The 23,874-nt window shown below is 37.5% G+C and overlaps 3 protein-coding genes and 1 pseudogene across 4 annotated transcripts in view; 2 read left to right on the top strand and 2 right to left on the bottom strand.

The window, feature by feature from the left end:
* Nucleotides 1-457: 457 nt before the first annotated feature.
* LOC100175395 (serine/threonine-protein kinase PAK 4) lies at nucleotides 458-21,062 on the bottom strand. The gene is made up of 11 exons (XM_002130156.5): nucleotides 21,051-21,062; nucleotides 7,280-7,519; nucleotides 6,723-6,847; nucleotides 5,820-6,550; nucleotides 5,083-5,192; nucleotides 4,719-4,843; nucleotides 4,309-4,426; nucleotides 3,798-3,968; nucleotides 2,860-3,120; nucleotides 2,158-2,418; nucleotides 458-1,764 (listed from the first exon to the last, which is right to left on the bottom strand). Exons 2-11 carry the CDS (start codon nucleotides 7,478-7,480, stop codon nucleotides 1,609-1,611), a joined length of 2,259 nt encoding a protein of 752 aa, XP_002130192.1. The 5' UTR covers nucleotides 7,481-7,519; nucleotides 21,051-21,062; the 3' UTR covers nucleotides 458-1,608.
* On the top strand, nucleotides 8,109-9,372 carry LOC100177715 (annotated as a pseudogene). Its single transcript, XR_001974939.2, has one exon. The product of XR_001974939.2 is annotated as an outer dense fiber protein 3 pseudogene (transcript).
* Nucleotides 9,938-12,144, bottom strand: LOC100180063 (cysteine--tRNA ligase, mitochondrial-like). The gene has a single exon (XM_026836687.1). The coding sequence runs from the start codon at nucleotides 11,846-11,848 to the stop codon at nucleotides 10,277-10,279; it is 1,572 nt and encodes a 523-aa protein (XP_026692488.1). The 5' UTR covers nucleotides 11,849-12,144; the 3' UTR covers nucleotides 9,938-10,276.
* LOC100178540 (kinesin-like protein KIF26B) overlaps nucleotides 14,560-23,874 on the top strand; it is an 18,905-nt gene continuing 9,590 nt past the window's right edge. Inside the window, exons 1-3 of the mRNA XM_018813908.2 lie at nucleotides 14,560-15,267; nucleotides 16,321-16,561; nucleotides 18,530-18,715. Coding sequence (XP_018669453.2) covers nucleotides 15,239-15,267; nucleotides 16,321-16,561; nucleotides 18,530-18,715 — 456 coding nt within the window. The 5' untranslated portion in view covers nucleotides 14,560-15,238. The remainder of the gene's footprint in view (nucleotides 15,268-16,320; nucleotides 16,562-18,529; nucleotides 18,716-23,874) is intronic.

Raw genomic sequence — 23,874 nt, 5'->3', positions numbered from 1 at the left:
GTATCCGCACGACTCCCAAAGACCGTTGTTAATTTTTATAACACGATCAAGACATTGAAATATTATGTGCTAAAGGTGTCCTATCTTCCCCCACCCTACTATATATATACAGTATAGCCACAGAAAAAAAACTTAATATAAAAAGACAATCACACGAACATGCATATCTGCAGCTACGACATCTTATAGGTTAAGCACTAGTTCCACTAAATTAAATGTTTAAAATGGTACGCCGTATTTCGAAGCCCCCAAACTTGCTCTAGCCCACCGTTCACGGCTCGACGCTGCTACCATTGGGCGTATGTGTCTTTGTGCAAAACACTAACGGCAAATATTCAAACCCAGTGGTTTGTTACAGGCAGTCAAAAAAATCTCTTTATAAACGCTACGAAATCTTTTGCACCACAAACACGGTACCTGCCTTGCACAAATTCATTGAAAGTAATATTTACTGATATTTATAATATATTCTCATCGTGTATTGTAATCATATTTGTTTTAGGGTCCAATAACATAAAACGAAATCTCAAAACATAGAAATTAAAACTTGAATATAAACATACAGTCTATATATACGCAATGTGGCAATACCAAGAAAATCCAATTACTGACTAAAAGTTTAATACAGATTGTTTAATCCTTACAGGCATTCGTATTTTAGTTTTATACATTTATGTGGGGAAAAAAGAAATATCCCTTCTGGCGAAAAAAGCCAGTTGAAATTGCAACTGAATCCAATTCGGTCAGCAGTTGTGAGTCGTTTACATCATACAACCACTGAGCTGGGTCATGTGACGTTATATATAAAAGAAAGTAAAATAATAAGTTGGCAGGATATGGTAGAATGTAAAATAAGTAAAATATCGGAGCACAATGATATAGAAGGAGAATGAATTGCTTCACCATGCCTTTAAATTGAACCAAATATACAATTAATCACAATATGCCTGATCCTTTTGGTAACAATACAAAAATAGCAAAGATATTGGTTGTATGGTTACAACAAATTAAGCAAATGTAAGAATTAAACAACTTTGTTACCTCTATACATTGAGATAAATATATGAAACTGAAAATAGCAACCATTTTTGGTAAAATATAAACTAAACTAGATAATCTGTGCTGGTGGGAACACGAGCACCATTGTACAGCTTAGTACCAAATAATTTTCCAATTAAACAGTTTAGACCACTGTATAGTTATATATGAAGTGCCTGTGATAGTATATTTGGTAGGAAAGTAATCAAGAGTAAATATGAGATTATGAGTATATATAGGAGATAATGGTTTACCAAGTGCAGCCATGAGCAAGTTTGTATAAACATCAGTATAAGCACCAATGTTCACAATATGAGATTACTGATGGGTATTTACCTTAGTAGCATAAACATAATGGTTGTGTGTCCTGCGCACCAACTTAAGATCTTAACATTAGGGCATAGGCGCCAAACATTTAAAACACAGGGGAGGCAGGGATAGTTAGACACAAATTCCTATGGAAAAAAATTTATTGTTTGTGTCTATTGAATAATGCAGTGAATAAAAATCCAGGGCAGGCCTGCCTACCTTGCCACCCCAGGTTTGGCGCCTATGCATGAAGGTTTCTATTTATCTTGTGATGCCTGGTAAGCTGATGGGGCCGATGGATTTATGCGAGGAAGACTTTCTGAGGAATGGGTGTTGCAGCAACTCTAATGCAGTTGATCTTGTAGATGGATCACGAACTAATACTTGGTCCAGGAAGCCTTTCAAGAGTGGGGAAGCCTGTGTATTGGTAGGGGGTTAGAAACTGGGTGTAAACAATGTTGAAATATTCTTTTCTATGTTGGTGAGGTCCTGGAGCGTGACACATCATGGGATATGAGATTTTGGCCAGATGTGCTTATTGCTTCAACTCTCAAAAGTGCCACAAACCCATTATTGATTGTTGACCACTGGGTTGAAACAATGCCCAGTAGGTTTCTTGCCCAAGGACATGCATGGCGTATAGGTTGTAGCATTGTGGGAGTTTGGAAACTGAGCAAAACTGTGAACTCGTATGTCAATGTCATACTATAAAGACTTTGTATACTGTTATACATTTTTGAAGCAATTGTAACTGCTTCACAGCCCAAGTCTTTAGTGTAGAGATATGTATAAGCATATGCATAACTTTACCTTATGTGCGTTTTTTAACTTTGGAGGTGGCATGTCGCGTATTTTACGCATGGCTTGCAAGGGAGCTTCGTCAAAATAGGGAGGTTCTTTGTCCACCATTTCCATTACCATGATACCCAGCGACCAAATGTCAACTTCGGGGCCGTATGGGGTGCGGGAAACCACCTCCGGGGCCATCCAGTATGGGGTTCCAACCAACGACTTACGCTTCGGGACATCGGAGGAAATTTGGGCGCAGAATCCAAAATCGGATAATTTGACCTGAAAATTTGCATAATAAGAACAAAAAAAGAAAATTTTGCTTAACTATAGAAATTAACACAAAAAATGAAGCAGATATTAAATTATTGGAACAACATGGCAGGTATTGAATATTGGGATCGGATTTGTAGTAAAAGCAAAATCTACACTAGTGCATAGTGTTGTTAATTAAAAAAACTGACAAAGAAAGGATGAGTGTAATATTTATTAGAGATATTGACTGTACTTTATAACATGACATCAATTTTTGTTTATCTCTGAGAATACAGCATAGCAAAAATCAGATTAATTAAACAAAGAAGAGAAGGGAACTGTTAGCAAAGATACAGGCATTAAAACACACTAAGGGTAAAAACTACTTGATTAAAAGCGTGGCCACTAACCCGAATATTATGTTTCAATATTAATCTAACCATCTGTATCATCAGCTATGCAGCTTACCGTGAGATCTTTTGTTAATAAAATCGAATCACTTTTGATGTCTCTGTGTATGACACCTTGCGCATGAAGATATGCAAGTGCATTCAACACCGACACACACACGGTTGCTATCTGCTGCTCATTGAGGCGAGTTCTCGTCACGATATCTGTAAGCGCACCGCCCTCCATATACTCCATTACTACCCATAATTCATCATCCACCAAGAAACTGCTGTACATATCAACTATGTTCTCATGGTGGTAGTCTCGCATTATAACCACCTGTAAGAAAAATACAGTTAGATTTTTGTGTGTTGGAATTTATTGGAGTTATATTTTATTGTTAATGGAATACTCAAGAAACCAACCTAAAGGTCAAAATTCCATTTTTCAAGCTAGCGCAAACGGAAGTTCAACCAACTTAAACCACAGTTCACACCATTCAATAAAATTTGACTGCATTGTTGGTAAATATAATACCAACTTCATACACAATAACACTAGCAATCAAAGCATGGACTCGGTACAATCATGGCAACATAATAACAGGCCCAATGGCATTATGGCGGAGGTTGTCCAATCCTGCTATCAGCTTCAATCAATAGACAGTGTATACACACTTCATAACACAATTGGAAAGCATACCATGCCGAAATAATTTGAATCCATGAAAGAGCCCGTGACCCTAACACGAAATTACCAATTGCATCAAACACATTGTACATGCAACACCACCATAGCGCATAACATGGGTGTGTAGGTATTTGATCTACGATCTATTACCTGGTATAGGGTATCATTATAATATTCTATGTTAATAATCTGGGACTCTGGGTACAAACAGGTAACAGATAAATTATGGATAATGCATCAATTAGAGGTAATAGCACAGACATATGGCCTAAAGAACAACCTGGTTTTCAAAATACAGCCAACTATGCCCACTTCCCACTACCTACCTCATTAAACAAAAGCTCTCTCCTTTGTTGTTTTCTAACGTTCATCTTCTTCACAGCAACGTGGCGCCCCGTACCCTTCTCGTTAGCGATACAGACAACCCCTGTTGACCCCTCCCCGATTTTTAGGAAGTTCTCCAAACTTTCCCGAGGGTCACCAGGACATACCACCATCTGGCATGGATCACAAAAGATTAAATTTAGTTGAAGAAAAGTCTAAAATTATTAAAAGTACATAAGCTGAAGCATCACGTTTAACTTTGAATGGAGGTTGCTTTATCCGTGCGTGGCTGGAAAATAACAGTCGTTATTTGACGTTATAACACGGATGTTCTGTTTCATACACCTTGTGCCTGCTTTCGCGTTGCAATTTAAAATATTTTAAAAGTTAAAGTGGTTCATATATAACACAGACACAAAGAATCAATATGAAACTATCTTATGATATTTATTCTGCTACTCTTAAATATTTACAACTTGTATGTTTACTGGTGTGGTTCATAAAGTAAAATACCTGTAAAGCAGCTCGAAACTGGTCATTGGTAACGGCATGCGAGTCTCGTTTTGTACCAAGTGCTTTTTGAGCAGCAGGGGGGGCTACAGATACTCCAGGACTTAAAGGTTCGGGTTTTCTGTCAAAAAATGAAACGGAAATATAAGTTATGGGTAAATGGGAAAATCCTAGGGGGTAGTATACATAGGGTGGACTTCATAAATTGGTAATTAATCAATACCAAAGAACATGCCTACAGATCTACATCGATAGTAATATATACCTAACAAACCCACATTATATTTGGCCCAATCAAAATAATAAAACAAAAAATATATATTATATAATATACACAAAATATCTTGCAAACGAATCTTATTTCAAACGATATTTTGCATAAAAATTAAAGATAAAAACAGAACACTGCGCACCTGGTGTACGTCCGATCATTATAACCACGAATATGGACGGGGGAATTCATTTTGTTTGGGGATGGAGATTTATTTGGAAGAATATAATCACCAGTTCGTTGGACGTGGGAAGCGGTCATCTTTCTCTGTGGTGGAATGTTGGAAATTAACTTTGTAATGTTAAGCGGATGAAGCTGTTATAGGAGCTATAGTACTGGGGTTATAGGTCTCTCATGGTATGCATCATTGTAAGAGGTTATCCATATGGAATAAAGTAGTACTGAAGAAATATGGCGTGTACACAGTAGCGCAGCCAGAAATAAAATAGCCCCACTTTGTTAAGAGATGGGATATAAGTGACAATGATAATCAGAACCTTAATTACCCAGTTTTGTTCAGCTACTGAATCTCTATCATTATATCGGTGATCATCGTTTCGTCTGTTTTGTGTCGCATGTGATCCAAGGGTTTGTGAATTTGATACCGGGGTAGCACCTAAACAATAACAACAACTATATATATATAATTATATATACATCAAATATAAGAAAAAATGTTTAAAAAAAGTGCCAGTTTTGGAACTAACTAATTATCAAATTTTTCGGCACTGACCAATAAATGCGAAACACTGAGTTAGAGTTGAATATTAGAGAGTTTATACAGTAGTAGTACACACAGTGTATGCTCAATGAACAAATTATTCAAATCAAAATATTTTATACATAAACAGGTTTACTAACTTAACTTTATGATTCATTCAATGTCCAAAGATCAACAGGAAGTCATAGCTAAGCTATTAACCATTTAGTTTAAATGCATCATTATGTTTCACCATGTGGCAAGTTATTCCACTAATTAAGGAGTGAAGTATACCAGTATGCTATAGTGCAATACTAAACATTTAAAGTTTTCATTTTCAATGAATTGTTAACTATGTAGTGTTTGCAGCTTTGTTTACATAATATTAAACCGTTGGTTTATCAGAGTCAGTAGACTCAGTACATAAAACCTGGGACAACAAGCTAAAATAGAAGGCACACAATGGTATGTACTTTCTGTCAACATTGAACTTTGCTTTAATTGATAAGCAATATTTAAATGACTTAACTAATAACACATTACCTTGCCCTCTTCTAAATGACTTTTCATTAGTGTTGGTCTGCTCAGATGAACGGTGACCATTTGAAATATTCTGATACGTGTGTTCGGCAACCGTATTTTCATTTTGTGGTCTTACATCAACTGTGCTTGAGTAGGTGTAGTAATCCTTGTTTTTACGCGATTTTTCTCTTGAGTCTGAAGGTAGGGGCATTGTAGCCTGGCGGTGGTCAGGTACATCATGAGAGTCTGGTGGTCTCCGTGAATGTGATGTAGTCCTCTTGCTTTGGCTGCGAGAATCAGGCCCTGACTCAGAGGTTTCTCTAACCGAAGTGTCAGAAGTTCGATGACTCCGATCATTTCGGTCTCGGTGGTTTGATGAATAAACCTTTTCCACCGAACGATCATATATGTCGCGTTGTGACCTCGATTCTCGTGAAGAACGGTGATGATGATCATGCGGTTGCTCGTATCGATCACGTGAGTGTGTACGACCGCTGTTTGTCCTTTCACTGTGTTTTCTATGCGAGGAATGCCGGCTGTTGGAAGATCGCTTTTCTTCATCAAACACTGTGTCATATTGGTGACCACCCTGCCCAGGATGCCATGAGTTCACTTCATGTCTATGGCTGCTGTTGTTGCGATGTCTTCTGTCATCTTCACGGCGAGAGTTTCGTTCATGGCTCCTCACTGGCCGTTGTGTAGTGGATGAACTGTTTTCTGAAGAGTCGTCTTCATTTACCACATCTGGGATCCTTAAAATAACACAAGTTAATAACACCAATCATACATAGCAAACCTTATTGTGATAAATTTATATTATTGTCCAAGACACCTCAATGTAATGATTTTTAATAGTTTTCAATAGTACTACAACTTTGATGATTAAACCAACAATTCAGTGTTTTGTACTGGATTTAAAAATACCTTCTGCTCTGAAGTTTTTTAATTTCAGGAGGACTTTCTTTGCGGAGTGAGTTGGAACGAGTTACAGATATAGCTGTGAGGTTGGATAAAGGTCCCTTGGTTTTACTTTTCCCAGTGATGATTTTCTAAAATAAAATAAGAAATGTCAATATTAGTGTTTGGAAAGAAATGCTCAAATGTGATTTTAAGGAAGTACCAAAGTTAAACTAAACAGCTTTAAAAAAACGAAACAGCTTTTAAAAAAATTTATGTCAGAAATTGCGGAACTATAAGGTTGGCCTGTCTAACTTACAACCCCAAGTTTTGCCTTTCAGGGTAATGGGCCAATCTTGGCCTAAATAGTAAATACTATGACTTACTGGCCATGGTATGCCATAATGTGGAGCCTTAACCATATAAAATGAGAAAGTCATTTGGTCATATTAAGGATACTTTATCACAAAACCCACATGTCTTATAATAATATAAAAACTTTATTTGTCACTTCGATTACGGCAGCGAAGAATTAAAAATATTTTAAACGTTTTATTTATTATTACTTTTTGTTTTACATTCACCTTTTCCACAGGCACAGGGGTGATATGCCTTGCGTCAATAAATGGCTTCGGCCGGTTCTTTATATCGGGGATAATACTCTGCCATTGGATCGGCAACCCGATAAACTTTCCCTCATCTTCATTGAAACCAGTGTGGACTCGATGCTCGAAATTTGACGGACCGGATATATCCGGTTTTCTCTTATTTTTACCCTTGAACATGTGACTTTGACATTAAGATACACCACACTTGAGATAAAACTATCAAAAAAGAAATAAAGATATAACAATTATTTCTTTATATAGCCTAAGCTGCCTAATGTATATTTTTATTGTTTTTTTACAAAACAAAAATGTTTAATTCAAGACATAATTTAAAACCCATATACGTCATACCTTTTTGAACCCGTTTTAAAATAACTGAACTACAACTATAAACAGATTATGCAAACTTTTTACGCGTAAATTACAGTTTTGTTTCGGACTGCGAACGATCAGTCCAGTTGTTAAAATACAATTATCTAAAACTCGTACGTTAATAAATTTCGTAATTAAAATTACTACTGTTGTACCAGTTTTTACTACATACAATAATGTTAAACTCAATGTAGAATTTCCCTACAGTAAGCCATTTATAAAACCACAAACGCGACCAGGAAATTCAAATTATTCTTAACTTCTTCAATGGATTTTGGATTGACATACAAAACTAAAGAATTGTATTTGCCTTTTTCTTTGATTATCTCCCACGGAAACGAGAGAAGGTACTGCTCATGCCTTATTTGTTTTGGTGTAAAATAAAAACGTGCCCATTTATTCTATCTGAAGTTTAAAGACTCAATCTATTGGACTCTTGAAGATTGTGGGAAAGATTTTCTGTTTTAATTAGTTCGTTACAGTGTTTTAATTTAATGTTCTGGGTGCATTTCACAGTTTAAATCACAAAATGCGGACGTCGATACAGAATGGTTGAACTATTCCATGTCAAGTGCGGGAATTACGAAAAACGAATGTGAAAATAAACCAGTTTTGCGGGTTTGCAACAAACGACCTCATTTTTTTCAATTAAATGCTATTTTATCTGTAATGTTATTCACGTGGCTTACTTTCATGACGTATCGTTTATATGGCAACACAAACTCAGCTGATTTTTTACAAACAATACGTTTATGACGTAATAATGTATACACAATTCTTGTTTGGTTTTTCCATATCAGCTGAAATTCCAAATCCGGATCGGAGGAAATAGTTTGCTAGGCTTCTTTTAAAAAAATCGGCAGGATGGCCAACGCTGAGGTCAACAACAAACAGTCGACGGTGATTGCTGCGAAGCTCCGTGGCCCTGGATCTGGTCGGTACAAGCTACCTTCCACGTGCGGATTCAAGGGTCATGATTTCACTCAGCATATGAAGCCTGCCTATTCTTTTGGAAAGAGGCTCGGGAATTCTTTTATCAGCAGTAATAAGTGTAGCCCTGGGCCTGTATATTATATCGAACCACGCTACACCAGACACGGTAAAGATGGAACGCCACATTACTCGATTCTTGGTCGGCCGCTAAACCCAAACACCTTCAAGACCCCGGGACCCGGAAAATACCAGAACGAAAAGGTGCACCCACAAGGAGAAATACACGCGCCGAAATATTCAATGGGATCACGCACTCGCTACCGTCAATGCGACTCCTACCCCTCACCTAACAACTACGGCCTACCAAGTTTACTCGGAAGCAAAGTCATCAATAAAGTGTCCAGCGCAAGTTACTCTATGACGGGACGGTCTCTTACTGGTAGTTTTGACGAAGACCTCGCCAAGACCCCTGGCTCGGCTCGATACAGCATCGTAGATCCGAACATTTATAGAAAGCGTGCGCCCTGCTACTCTATGCTGGCAAGGCGATACATGCCAGGCGACAAAACAACGAAACCGGGCCCTGGTGCCCACCATCCGGAGATGGTGGTCATTAATCGACCCAGAGCACCACAATATTCAACCGGAATCCGACACTCAGAGTACATAACGCCTTTTGTTAACGAAAGCACCGATTTCTAATTCGTTTGTGCCAGCTGTTTGTCGCAAATTAATAAATAAAATAGCTGCCTGTCTGATCTAAATTGTTTTCTGCTACTCGGGTTGTATCGTTCACTTATATGGGGTTTGTTATAGTAGGGTGGGGGAAGACAGAACACCTTTGGCATACAGTGTCCCATCTTCCCCACCCTACTGTATTAAACCATGTGCGGCACCGTAAAGTAGTGCTTGCCTTCACCCCGGAGTTTACGTGTTTGATGTTGATAACATTGTTGGTCATTGGGTAATACAATCAACGGCAACTTGCCCAAACCCTATAGAAAGCCCGTGACGTAACAACAACTGTCGTTGTCCTGGTATGATGCATTCAATAGTGTTTAGACGTATACCTAATGCATGATCAATCTTACCCTAAAACTTGGACCTTTATATAACACTGTGTGGGAATATGGGACACCTTTAGCACACAATATCTAAATATCCTGATCGTGTTTTAACACTTACTAACGGTCTATGGGAAAGGAGGATACGGTTTTATAATTGTCTTTTGTTTACTATCAACCGGGTCGAGAAAATAGAATGAAAGGTCGCATCTTTTCCCAACCTACTATAGATATTATTAACGTGCATAAAAAAAACTGTTAAAGTAGGACAAGCAGCATTTAATATGCATGTTTAGTTTATTGTAACAACAGTAACCAATAAAGATTGAGTGGTGGGCTCTGGCTTAATTCACTGTCCTATGAATAGAAGGTAGAACAACACTTTTTGATAAGATAACAATGCATGTGCTTAATAGGAAATGGTTTACACACTCTTGCTGTATTCAAATTTGGGGTATTTCAAGTAATGCCTTAATCTCAGGTCCCATGGCCTGTCTCACTTCCCCCCTAGCTGCATAGAAATTATATACGCAATGATTGCAACAAATAAATTATGTAAACATATTTGAATATTCTAAAACTTTGTAGTAAACAATTTAACATCTCAGTTCCAATCTTTAATTGAAATCCCTTTGTTTGAAAGTTCATTTCGTAAATAATCGCATTCTTTGAAAAGAAGTTGTTTTAAACCATCGTCCGATGTTTTGTTTGAACTCATCGCAAGTTTTCGAACTTTCGCCCGGAATTTTAAAAGTTCCTCAAGTATATCATCCTGACCTTTAGCAGTAATGTCTGGATTTGAATCTGTATGTGCAGCAGAGATACTTTGAAACCCTAGGTTTGTAAAAGTTTCGGTCACATACGTCATCACTTCAACAAAAGGTTTAGTGTTTCTAACATGATTGCCAGGTTCCCAATTCTCAACCACAATTTGTTCCCCAAATGTTTTTTCTACCGAGTAACACAACTGCTTTAATGCTCGCAGAACACCAGGTGTGTCAAAATCATTACACATGCATACATACACCTCACTTTTACAAGTATCTAGTGAATGATAAATCGCTGCAGAATCAAAATTTTTCGTTTCAATATTTCCTTGGACATATTGTTGGCATTTGCTTAGAAATGTTTTCAGCAGTTGTATACTTGCCTTTACATGCTTTATGTCCTTGCTGGTGTAGCTGAGATTTGTATGCCAAGCTGTAGATAGACACAAATACCTCAACACATCAGGAGAATGCCGCTTAAGAGCTTCGTCCACGTTTACAACATTTCCGAGAGATTTGGACATTTTCGATTTCCCAAACTTCAACAGCCCTGAATGTAGAAAGTAGTTTGCCCATTGTTCCTCGCAGTGAAAAGCTTCTGACTGCAGAATTTCTGACTCGTGATGAGGGAACTCAAGATCTGACGCTCCACTGTGGATGTCAATTTGTTTTCCGAAATAAAGACTTGCAATTGTAGAGCATTCAAGATGCCACCCCGGTCTCCCTTTGCCCCAAGGTGCCTCCCAGTAAGGCTCACCTGGCTTTGCTGCTTTCCACAGCGCAAAGTCCCTCGCACAGCGTTTTTCTCCGCCAGAATCAGACTCCTTCCATTCTTGGTGAATCGGAACCAACTTTCCAACTTTTGTAAACTGGTCCACATCAAACCATACGTTCCCCTGCTTAGACACATAAGCATGCCTCTGTTCAAGCAAGCGGTAAATGAAGGAAAGCAACTCTGGTACAATCTCACTTACTCTAACATAAGCAATAGGTGGTAAAATGTTTAAATTTAAGAGATCAGTTTTAAATTCATTTTCATAATGTTCTGCCATTGACAAGAACTCTTTGTTCAGTAAATTTGCCCTCGTTATAATTTTATCATCAATGTTCGTTATACCCATAACCATACTAATGGTGAGACCAAAATAATTTGTTAAAATCCGCCGAATTGTGTCAAAGCGTATGTAAGAACTAGCATGACCAATGTGTGTCTTATCATATACTGTGGGACCACATGCATACCATGTTACATGCTTTGGATCGGCTACAATCAATGGTGCAAGTGCCTTCTGCTGCCTCAAACATCCATAGGAATTCTTTACTTTAATCCCAGTGTCATGACCCTTCGGAAGTTTCCATTGATAGAATGAATGTTTCAACCCTTCAAGGTTTTTCACAGTCTTAGCCATCACTTATAATACCCATCTACACATATCTATTGTGTAAGTAAGGAGTATTATTATACAATTTAAAACACCTTTCAATGGTTATTAAAACTGACATGGTAAGTGATGTACCATTTGCACACACATATATGTGTTTTAAGCTCTAACAGCATAATATAGGACTGCTTTTTTTAAAATAAATCAGTTTTATTATGTAATTTAAATTAATATATATGCCTGGCTTAACTTGCGAGACTTTAGTTTAGCCACAAATATTGTTTATAATGTCTGGCACATTTAGCATAATATGAATAGCATCCAGCTATACACATTACACAGCACCAAATATGTTGTATGGATTTTTAAACCGACTTTGCTGAGGTCAAGAAAAAGCCACGTCAGTACAGGTGCAGGCTGTTGAAAAAACTCATTCAAATTGCCTCCTGTAAGAGCAGCAAAGAAAACAAAAGCAAATCGGTTTTGGGTTGGTTTACAGTAGTACTGGAAGCAGTCGTGCAATTGGCTACCACGCCGTACCGGTACCGACTACTTCATGCAGTGACCGGCTGCAAATTTAAGTTAAAACGGGGGGTTAGGGAAATTAAAATGCACATGTTAACCTACCACATAAGAATCCAATTGCAAATACATCACTAATCACGAAATCTGTTTGGTTTTATTACTAACTTGGTAGTAACTTTATGTCCAACCTGCTACTCAACGTTTTTTCTTTTCTTTCTGCTTGGCTGAACCTTTTTCTTTCTTTATTGACGAGAGACATCTTTGCTGATCACAGACAACCTATGCGATGACCCATACATCAAATTTACAACTTAAAATCAAAGTTTTGACTAAAAAGTAAACAAATCTTGAACTTTTTGTTGAGAATTTATATTTTTTCAAAAAATTCCAAGCATAGAATCTTGGACTACGGCTTCTGATTGCGTTCGAAAATGCCTGAAATAAAAACATTTTTTTGAAGTAAAAATGCCCGGCTGATTTCCATCGATGTCAATAAACAACTGTTCGTCTTTCATATTCTCTGAAAACACAAGTCGTATAAGTAAGTGACGAGGTGTAAGAAACATAACATCTGTGTTATGACGACTGTCGTTGCTCCGTCTGCTCCGTCACGAGAATATATATAAAAGTTACTGTTGCCCCGCGACACGAGGATAAGTAAGAGACACCCAACATTATTCAAGCAGTTACAACATACATAGTAGGGGGGAGAGATGGGACACCTTTTTATTCTATGGTCTCGTCCAAATTGGTAGTAAACAAAGAAAATTCAAAAAAATTATAAAATCGTATCCTCACGACTCAATAAACCGTTGTTAATTGTTTAAAACCCGATCAGGGTATTCGGATAATATAGTAGGGTGGAAAAACGGGACACATTTAGCACATAATATCCAAATATCCTGATCGTGTTTTAAACAATTAACAACGGTCTATGAAAGTCGCGAGGGTGCGGTTTCATAATTCATTGAATTTTCTTTGTTTATTACCAAATACGACGAGAAAATATAATGAAAAGGTGTCCCATCTTCCCCCTTTGTACTATATGTGCTAAAGGTGTCCTATCTTTCCCACCCTACTTCATATAGCTCGTTTATACGTTTCCCACAGAATGTTTGAATAAAAACGTCAGTTCTATGCAATACGGGCATATATACATCAAAGCGTTTCTTTCCCACGCTGTTATAAACCTAACCTTTGCAAATAAATGCGAATAACTTAAAACGTTGTTGGCGCTTACCAACTGGTGGCAACATAACGCCATTAAACCTTGTTGCGAATACCCAGCTATATCCATATAATGCGCTGCTAACTTTTAACTTTTTTATGGGTTCAGCATCCTTCAACTATAGAAAAACAATTGTTAATATAATCCAGCTATTAAACATGGCTGGTATGCAAAGTTGTTAACATAGTAATATATGTGTGGTGTTGTATGGTAAGGTGGAGAAAAACGGGACACCTTAACCACATAATATCCAAATATTCTGATCGTGTTTTAAATAAAACAACGTTCTATGGCACTCGTGAGAATATTGTTTTATAATTATTTGAATGTTCTTTATTTACTACCAAATTGGACAAGAAAATAAAATGAAACGGTGTCCCATCCTCCCCCACCCTACTATACAAGACCACACCACACATATATCAATGCGGTGGATAAACTTACATTAATGACATATACGGTTTGGCAGCCGTCCATAAAAATGACAAATAATCTAATTTGCTCTAATCTAATCAATCAGCGGACCTATGACTGCCCGGTAGCGACAGCGACACACATGTTCTTTAAATAGTTCCATTACTCAGCGTCGAGTTTTCCTATCAATCCAAATTTATTAAATTTGGACAAACTGTAAAAGCTTTTGTGGTTGGTAGAATACAACTCGGTCGCGTTACAGAAGGGTGATTATGCATATCTGTAATATTAGGATAAATACTTTTACAACAGAAGTTAGAAAATAGCTTCACGGCGCCAGTGCGTCTTGGTTATTAGGCGTTGTCGTTCGTGTTAATACAAACCCAAAAGACGATCGGAGATTAGCACCAGCCGTCGTTGCATAATTGATGCGCCGACGAAATGACATATTGGAAGTCGATAGTGGGTTGTAGGCGGCCAATGGTGACGCCGCAATTGACCATTTGCTCGCGGACCGCAGTGTTGTAGCCAATGCAGTCCAAGGCCGGCGAAAATCAATAACCTGCTGCAGTAAATCATTATTTCGCGCAGTTTGTTTATCGTATATACCACTGGCCCGATTCAGCCGGCAATATAACGATTGCGAGGCATAAGCGAGTAGGTGGCAGCCAGCAGCATACAGTATGCGGGCGTGCGGGCACATAGTCAAGCTTTATAGAGAACACGTGCAAACATCAGGTTTTACGAGAGCTGGCAAAACAGAAATGCGATTTTATATTTCACTTATTATGAGATGTTAATGCGCAATATGCAAATTATGTTTCTTAGTATTTCATCATCAAAAGTAAAATATGTGTTAAATGCAATACAGTTCAGAACAATATACGTTAACAGGAAAGTGACTATAACTTCCCATTTTAATGAAATCGTTAAATTTTGTGGCGTGTGTTCTTTTATGTGTCGGGAATAAAGAGTAGATAACAGAATCGCAAACGACTGAGTTGAATCTTTGTGTACATTCGGTGTAGTGAGCGTTATCTCTTAGCACATAGTCATAGCATTGGTCATTTAGATTAGAATATAAATGCTTATACTTCTATTGATTAGTAAAAACATATTTGTTTAAGTTATGTTTCTTACAGATATTGGAAATGCCTGAACTATTTACAAGTTCCAGTTAACACTAATAATTTGCCCTTACATGAGGAAAGGGTAAGATTCGAACCCGGGACCTTAGAATGTGACACACGATGCATAGAAGAACAAACAACTCATTCGGGTAAGTAATATATAAATGTAGGTAGTAGGATGGGGGAAGACGGGACACCTTTAGCATATAAGATCCAAATATCCTGGTTGCGTTTTAAACAATTAACAACTGTCCATGGGAGTCGTTAGGATACGGTTTTATATATTAATTTTTTGAACCTTCTTTGTTTACTACCGAGTGGGACGAGCAAATAGAATAAAAAAGTGTCCCATCTTCCCCCACCCTACTATATATATTCTGATTTTCTTTCGCATATGAATATCCAAACTTTTTTAATGTAAGCCGCATTTCCTTAAATGGCAACATTAGCCGCAGTTGTAGAAACTTTCAACGACCTTTATAACCTAATGTGCACGCTCGTTTTTGGCGGCCCTGCGTCCTAAATAGATTAAACCGATTTAGATTGTATTTCGTTAAATTACTGCACTGGCGCATTTAAGCACCCTTCATGCTCATGGTCAGGGTTAAGGATAAACCACTAATGATCATGGGCATCCCATTAGTGACCACCGATGTACGAAACCTATACATGCATCTCGTTCATAAGGTTGCACATATATAGTTGAGCCTAATCTTATACACACGACACGAGGATAAATTTGGTCTAATATAATATGCAAAAGTTACTATATAGTAGGGTGAAAAAGATGGGACACATATTTATTCTATAATTCCTCCTCCAAAAAGGTAGTAAACAAGGTACACCCACAGAATTGTAAAACCGTATCCTTACGACTCCTATAAACCATTGTTAATGTTTAAGACACGATCGGGATATTTTGATATTATGTGGTAAAGCTGTCCTATACCTTCCCGACCTTAACTATATTATAAAAAGCGCAGCGAGACTCCGTGTCATCGCTGATATCAGTCTTCGGGAATGTCATAACTAAGTTAATCAATCATTAAAAAAATGATACAACAATTGATTACTAGGTTCCATCTGTGGTAACTCGTAATCAGGCATAGGTTGTATGAAACTGAACACCCGTGTTATAACGACTGCCGTTTCCATGCCATTGTAGGAATGTAGGATAAATACATTTATTTATTTACACACAGGTACACTGGAGTGCCCGTGAAACCGGAACACCGACGACCAACTCAAAACATAAACCGAACAAGTTCAGGACATCGGACACATGGGGTGCATGGACAGAACGGTCAGCGGCGCAAATTCCCGACAAATTATTACGGAGTTCTTCGGCGAGACCCGCCCCCATTGCCACAGGGGTTAGGTAAAAGTTCGAATGGAGACGACGAAGTAGGGGCGAGGAAAAAGGAATTCCCCGGACTCGGGAAGGTAATAGAGCTGGTGTTTTTGCGAGGCCTCCTTATCCATTATTCATTAGTGTTGCTATGTCTTTTATACTTAACGTTATTAACATAATATGTTGGATAAAGTGGCCACTACGGTACATTATTTGCACAACTTTACTTTCCAATATATAGTAACATACTACCATGTTATGGTCGAAATTAATTATCGTAAAAACTTACAATATTCACTTATGCTTCATACCTACGACGTGGTGCTATAGTGAAGAATCTCCTCCCACCTTGATTGCTAACCACTAACCCCTATAGGTTAGGGGGTTAGGTGTTGATGGTTAGAGGGTTAGTGGTAATAGGGATAAGAAGTTAGTGGTTAGCAAATAAGGTGGGTGGGAAAGAAGACTCTTCACTAGCACCATAACTTAACTTGTGTTTAATTCACATTTGTACTCGCATCGCAGCAAGTCGTGAAAGTCGCAGCTAATGGCTTTCTCACGTCAAAGTTTACATACATTCTGTAATGTAAATCTCACACGGAATCAAAATTTTGGTCAAATTGTTTTCCACGTAAAAGCAACGTGACTAGAAATCCATAAACTTAGCAGGGTGGCTGCATATACGCTAATCAAAGTTGGCAGGGCAGGTCTAATGAGTCACACCGATGTAAATAAAATGTGATACTCTCTGGATAATGGACTTATCTGTGCTTACAGTTTCTTTAATCCAACTTTAAACTTAATATTTTAACTTCTTTTTTAGTTTTTTCATCGGTTGCGCAGAAAAAAATATTTTTTTAACGTTGGGTTATTAAAATTTTCAGAAAATCTAACAATGGTCATTAAGTTCGAACAACAAGTTCAAAATTATGGGGGATTTTTACAATCGCCAACCGCGTAATAACAATAACCGCGTATTTAATACTTCCCAAACCATTGAGAACGAAAATTTATATTTGCTAATTCGGGGGTGAATGTGACGTACTGTTACGTCACGGCAGGAAAACTAATTTAATCAGATGCATCGTCAGTTGTTTATATAAGCGGTTCGTTGCGTCCTTATTATTACGTCACAATATTCGCGAAAAACATAATTAAACCTACAAATTTTCGATCACGGCAAAAAATCGTTTTTATTTTAATCAAAGCATATGCCCGGTTGGGTCCCAAAGGACTTTTCATCGAGTAAGTCTACTACAGGTCCAGTGGGACCCAGTTGAGCCAGACACTCTTCGCTGTTTGTTTAAATATTTTTTAGACAGTGCATTCGCCGCATTGCACTGCCAGATGCGCCTAATCCTTACGACAGTGGGCGGGCCGCTGTAAGACAATTACAATGCCAAAGCAATCGTCCCGGACGCGTAAATTGAATTAAAACTGCCGTAATAGATTAGCCTGGGCAGAGTAGATCGTTTAGACAAGCTTCTTTTTTCGTCGAGGACCATAATGGCCGCTAGAACGATTTTCACCAATCCTATTAAAACAAATCGAATGAAATTCATTTCAAAGCACTCGCATTGTTCTTATTATGAAACTCCACACGATGAAAGGCTCACATGGGGAAACAGGTGGTCTTGGAAAACGAGTCATAAAAAATTCAATTCCGCTATAAATATTTAAATAGTTTTATCCAAACCCTTATACCCAACATACAAAGCATGAAGTCCCACCACAAGTTGCGAGAATACGTAATGCTTTGGCAACGAGCCACGTTGTAAGTCGAGGATTTTGAACTTGTTTGTTTGTCGCAACCACATCAGTAAAGTAACACCTGTTCACACTACAGCTGTATTTAACTACTTTATTCTTTGGCGTCAATTCATTTGTTCAATTCACAAAGATATTTATAGAAATTAGAGATCGGAAGGTCAAAACAGCCACTAATATATGTTGAATATTTTTTTCACATGATTTCTTCTGTTAAAATTCTATTAAAAATTCAACTAAAATTCTATTACAAAATATTTATTTTACCAATATCACCATAAATCTAATTTCAGGTAAAAATTATGCTGCGGGTGAATCGGGTTCACGGCCAATCTTCGAAACAAGAATTTATTCGCGTGGAAGGGAACAAGAAACACGTGAGCGTTTTCGTCCCCGAGGAGTTTTCGAAACAACCTAATGCTCGGTTGGCACCGAAAGTTTACGCCTTCGATTCAATTTTTACGGAGCAATCGTCACAGGTGAGCGACATTTAGTTCAATGATGTCATTATGACCATTAGTTACATATTTGTAAGCGACGGAAATTGGAAAACAACTACTTTTGGAAAAAATGTATTCGGGAAAACTAATAATACAAATTATAGTAGGATGGGGTAGATGAGACACCTTTTCATTTTGTTTCCTCTCCCATTTTCCCCATTGACCGATGTTAATTGTTAAAAATACCATCAGGCTATTTGGATATTATGTGCTAAAGGTATCCCGTTTTCCCTATCTTACTTTTTAAGAATGCAAATATTTAAAAGCGGCGGTTGGAACTTCAACTCGACCATTTTTACTCAACATGATATGGGTCCTCAGGATAACTTCACACTTAAATCATTTGTTTGCGAGTATCCATATTTTTAACAATACAACTTCAGGGTATATATAGATACAAAAATGCCCGCATCAGGTCTCGAAGGAGTTGAACTATTCTATAAACATTCGTATTTATTTGGACTGTTTTGCATCAGATTAAAACAAGCAATAATAGGCCGTCCCATGCGTGTTATTACACTAACGAAGATTAAGCGAAGTCAAATGACCTGCAGTCTGCCCCCGTGACATGCAATATTATTAACGAGCTCTGACTCCCACAGTGCAAATAAAATTGTGGATTTTTGTTTAAATTGTTTTGATTAGCTTACCAAAACAGCGTGTGTTTTAAAATGAATTCGGCGCGGAGTTATAAGTTAGGCCTTTACGTTTCTAGTTTGTAGGTTAAGAACCACTGTTGTATAAATATTAATATAAATACTAAAAAAAAGAATATTTTATGTTTTATTTGTAGAGTAGGTCGGAAATTAGATGGCCAAGCTTTAATTCTCTGTTATCGTCCCGTTTGTTAGTAAACAAAGAATATTTACAGAATTATATATCCATATGCTAACGAGTTTAAAAACGCGTTGTTAATTGTTAAAAATCATTAGGAAGTTGCGATTAGGAAATTTGGATATTATAGCTAACGGTATTCCATCTTACCCTACGCTACTATACCTTGTTTTGAGCAGGTGTTTCGTGGCCACAAAATACACATAATACATATGGCGCACGTAGCCTATTCTGCACCAGACACTATTACGCCATTCAATACACAACTCATAAAGTTTTACTGCAATCGTTAGGAGGTAAAACACCAGAACAGCACGAAATTGGCCAACATTAAACACAGAGTATAAAAATTATGTGAAACAAATTCGGCATTAAAAAATTAAGTTGAAAAAATATCCGTTTTCCCAACGACTTATAACTGCACAGTATATTGTAGCTACTAGCCAACGAAATACGACAATCCTATACTGTATATTGGGAATTCTTTGACGCAACGCGGTCGTATTAACAAACAAGGCCATTCCTCATTTAGTAAACCATCAGTATCGATTAGCACAACGATTCATTGGACTGCATGGTGTACGAAGTAACGACAATCGTAAAATAACAGATGCCGAACAAGGCGAGATTTATCACAACAATTATTTAACGGCAACAATAAGTGTTTTAGGTTTATAAAACATAAACTAATGGCAACGACTTGCAATTCGTTTAGTTTTAAACCTCCAAAGACCTGTTTGTTTTTACACATATTCAGAAACATCACACATAGTAGGTTGGGGTAAGATATTTCATGTTTATTTTTTTCCCAAATTTGGTAGTGAACAATGAATATTTACAGAGTGTTGCTAAAACACGATTAGGAAATATGGGACATCGTGTGCTAACAGTTCTCATCTTACCCCACAGTAATACATCTCTTGTTTTCAGAGCGAAATATGCAAGACTAGTTTGGTCGACGTCATCCAGTCAGTTTTACAAGGCGCTGATGGAACTGTATTCTGTTACGGACAAGCCAACCTCGGTAATTGTGTTATGTCAATCAATTGACTGCAATTATACATTTCAACAAGTTGTTAACAATTGACGCATCGCCAGTTTGTCTTTTTGATTTTATATATTTCTCATTTCTGTTACAGCGATTACGTCATCAAGCGATTTTTTTCTTGTCAACATTTCAATTTAACGCTACATTTGATTGAAACGCAATTTGGTTTCCTAACCAATGACTGAATGAATAAATGTAACTTATTTATTCTCGCGTGACGTGGCAATGGTTGACGTCATAGTCATATCATTATTATTAGTGTATTGCGTTTTTTTGTTTATCCGCATTTTTCATATACTCGATTTTAAACAATGAATGTAAAAACAATTAAACGAGTTAACGAGATTAACTAGAACTGACCCCAACTATGTACGTAACTTGTGGGCTTAAGTAATGGCGACACTCAGGCCTATATTTCTCTATACGTAGAACCTTATTCATATATTCATAAAAAAAAACTTATTTTGCCAGTATTTATTTTCAAGAAATAAAACCCGTTTACACAAATTTATATTTAGGAAAAACTTACGCCCTTCTTGGTGGCGATGACGACAAATCAAATCTCGGATTGCTCCCTTGCGCCATCAGCTGGCTGTATCGCGCCATACAGGGGACGAAGAAAGTAAACAGATGTTCCGTCAAAGTTTCCGCCATCGAAGTTTACGGAAGGTCGGAAAAACTTCGGGATTTGTTGGCCGGTTATTGTGAAGGTAGGTACAGTGGGGCACTCTCTACCTACATGTGTTCTAAAAATTCATAAAACATATTTAAAGTCACATATAGTACTGTGGGGGAAGATGGGACACCTTCAGTGCATAATATCCAAATTTCCTGATCGCGTTTTAAACAATTAACAATGGTCTGTGGAAGTCTTAAGGATATAGTTTTATAATACTTTGAATGTTCTTCGTTTACTACTAAATGGGTCAAGTAAATAGAAAGAAAAGGTGTCCTATCTTCCCCCACCCCAATATATGTGGTAATTGGTAAGCGGACACGAGGTGTATAAAACAAGACAGCAAAACAAGACAGCACGACCACCGTTGCCCTGCCACAAGAATATAATAAGTTACATTCATTTATGTTTATAGGCATGTTATTTGAATTTCAACCTGTACCCGTATATATACTTGTATCTTTGGATACAAAGCCTCAAGCCTATGTTATGTATAAAAAATAACACAAATTGTTCTCCTAACAACCTGTGTACGCTCACATGGACTAGCTGCAAAAATTAAGATTCCATTGACTTTGCCTGAGTGATTTTGAAACAAAAGTATATATATAGTAGGGTAGGGGAAGATTGGACACCTGTTCATTCTATTTTCTCTTCCAACTTGGTAGTAACCAAAAAACATTCAAACAATTATGAAACTGTATGTTTGCAACTCCCATACAACGTTGTTAATTGTTTAAAACACGATCGGGATATTTGGATATTATATGCTAAAGGTGTTCCATCTTTCCCCACCCTACTAGTATACCACTGACCAAACCGCATTCGATCAAATGCAAAACAACAGTCTACACTTCGCACTAACTACTACGCCAATGCTCTAGACTGTTATGTGTCTTGCAACTAAAATAGTGTGTAGAGTTGTGTTCCAACATTCCAGAAGCGCCGCCCGCCAAACGCGTCGATTACTGATAACATTGCAAACAAATGCATTTACCGCCCTACGCAGTAAGCCATGCTTACATATACATTCTGGTGTACAGAAGTACGGGCACATATCGTTAACTTAAAAAACATCACAGAAAATAAACTAAACGTTTTCATACACATATATATGGATTATGGTGAAAACGCATTTAATTAAACAAAATATTACACTTAACCATTATAGCAGCTATTATTATATTTCTCCGCCCTATGTGTCTTTTGTTAACCCCTTTAACGTCAGTTTTGTAAGTTATGCTATATAACTAATGTTTTTATAAACAGATGGTCCCTCCAACGCCCTTGCTATTACAGAAGACCCTTTACTTGGGACGAAGGTAAGGTTATACGCCTCAACACTGAGCGTAAGGTCATCCGTTATGTATAATAGACATTAGGATTAAATATAGTAGGGTGGGGAGAAATCGTACGTTTGGTAGTAAACAAATAATATTGACATAAAATACACACCCACAGAAAATATATAAACTTATCTATCCGCATCCCCGCGACTCTAAAACGCGTCTTTATTGTTCCAAACGCGTTAGGAAAAGATTTATAAGTGATAGCGGTTACTCATTTTATACGAAATTTCTAAACAGCTTCAGAACCAGTGTGAGATCCAAGCAGAAACAGCTGAAAGGGCTGCGTATTTATTGGACGCTGCTTTGGCATCTAGGAGTTGCGCCGGGTCAAGGAATACTTCGGAAGCTCGAAAGCATTCACATGTTGTGTACACCCTACATATGTATCATCATAGGTCGGAAAACAACGACGGTAGATGTGGTAAGTTATAGTGAAGGGCTATAGTAGTAAGGTCTAATGTAGGCTACTAAATGAATGTAACTTACTTTATCCTCGCGTGGCTGGAAAACGACAGACGTTATCACACGGGCTAAGCACCTCGTGCCAGCTTACGAGTTACCATGTATGTTACTTTGTAGGTGATTATTTTGAGGGGGACTTTTACATTTTTTAAGTATGGCTAATAATTTGGACAACCCATTGATGACCACTGGGTTGGAGCAATAGCCGTTAAGTGTCTTGCCCAAGGACACATACGCCAACATGGTGTCTCAAGGACGACATATAGAATGTGACAAGCCTTAATATTAAACAAGTTAATACAATGTGAATTATATAAAACTAACAGCTTGTATACCTATAACGGTATATGTAACAAGCAAGTTAGCGAACCATAGACGATTTTAAATAGACTCAAAGCTTAAAACATCGAAACGGATTAACCATGAAGACTACCACTAACTCTTAAAATTAATAACGTTCTGCTATTACTCATCTAATTTAAATTAACGATATAATTAGACTATGTATCTGCTACAAACACTGTGGTAACTCCTGTATATAACAATTCCTCGAACCAACAGGCGACAGAAGTCGTCTTCACTTCGTAGATCTTGGAAGCTGCGACAAAACTTTGATCAAAACTCCGAACGCTCTCGCCTTGTCGTTGACGTCACTCGGTCACGTGATCATGTCTATACTCAACAACTCTAAGCACGTCCCGTTCAGGTAACGCGTTGGATTGGATATACTTCTCTATGTACTGCTGGTTAGCGATTACACGTATGCACA

This window comes from Ciona intestinalis, chromosome 11 (genome assembly GCF_000224145.3).
Source record: "Ciona intestinalis chromosome 11, KH, whole genome shotgun sequence".
In the NCBI taxonomy this organism is placed as follows: Eukaryota; Metazoa; Chordata; class Ascidiacea; order Phlebobranchia; family Cionidae; genus Ciona; species Ciona intestinalis.
This window is presented reverse-complemented; position numbering and strand designations above follow the sequence as displayed.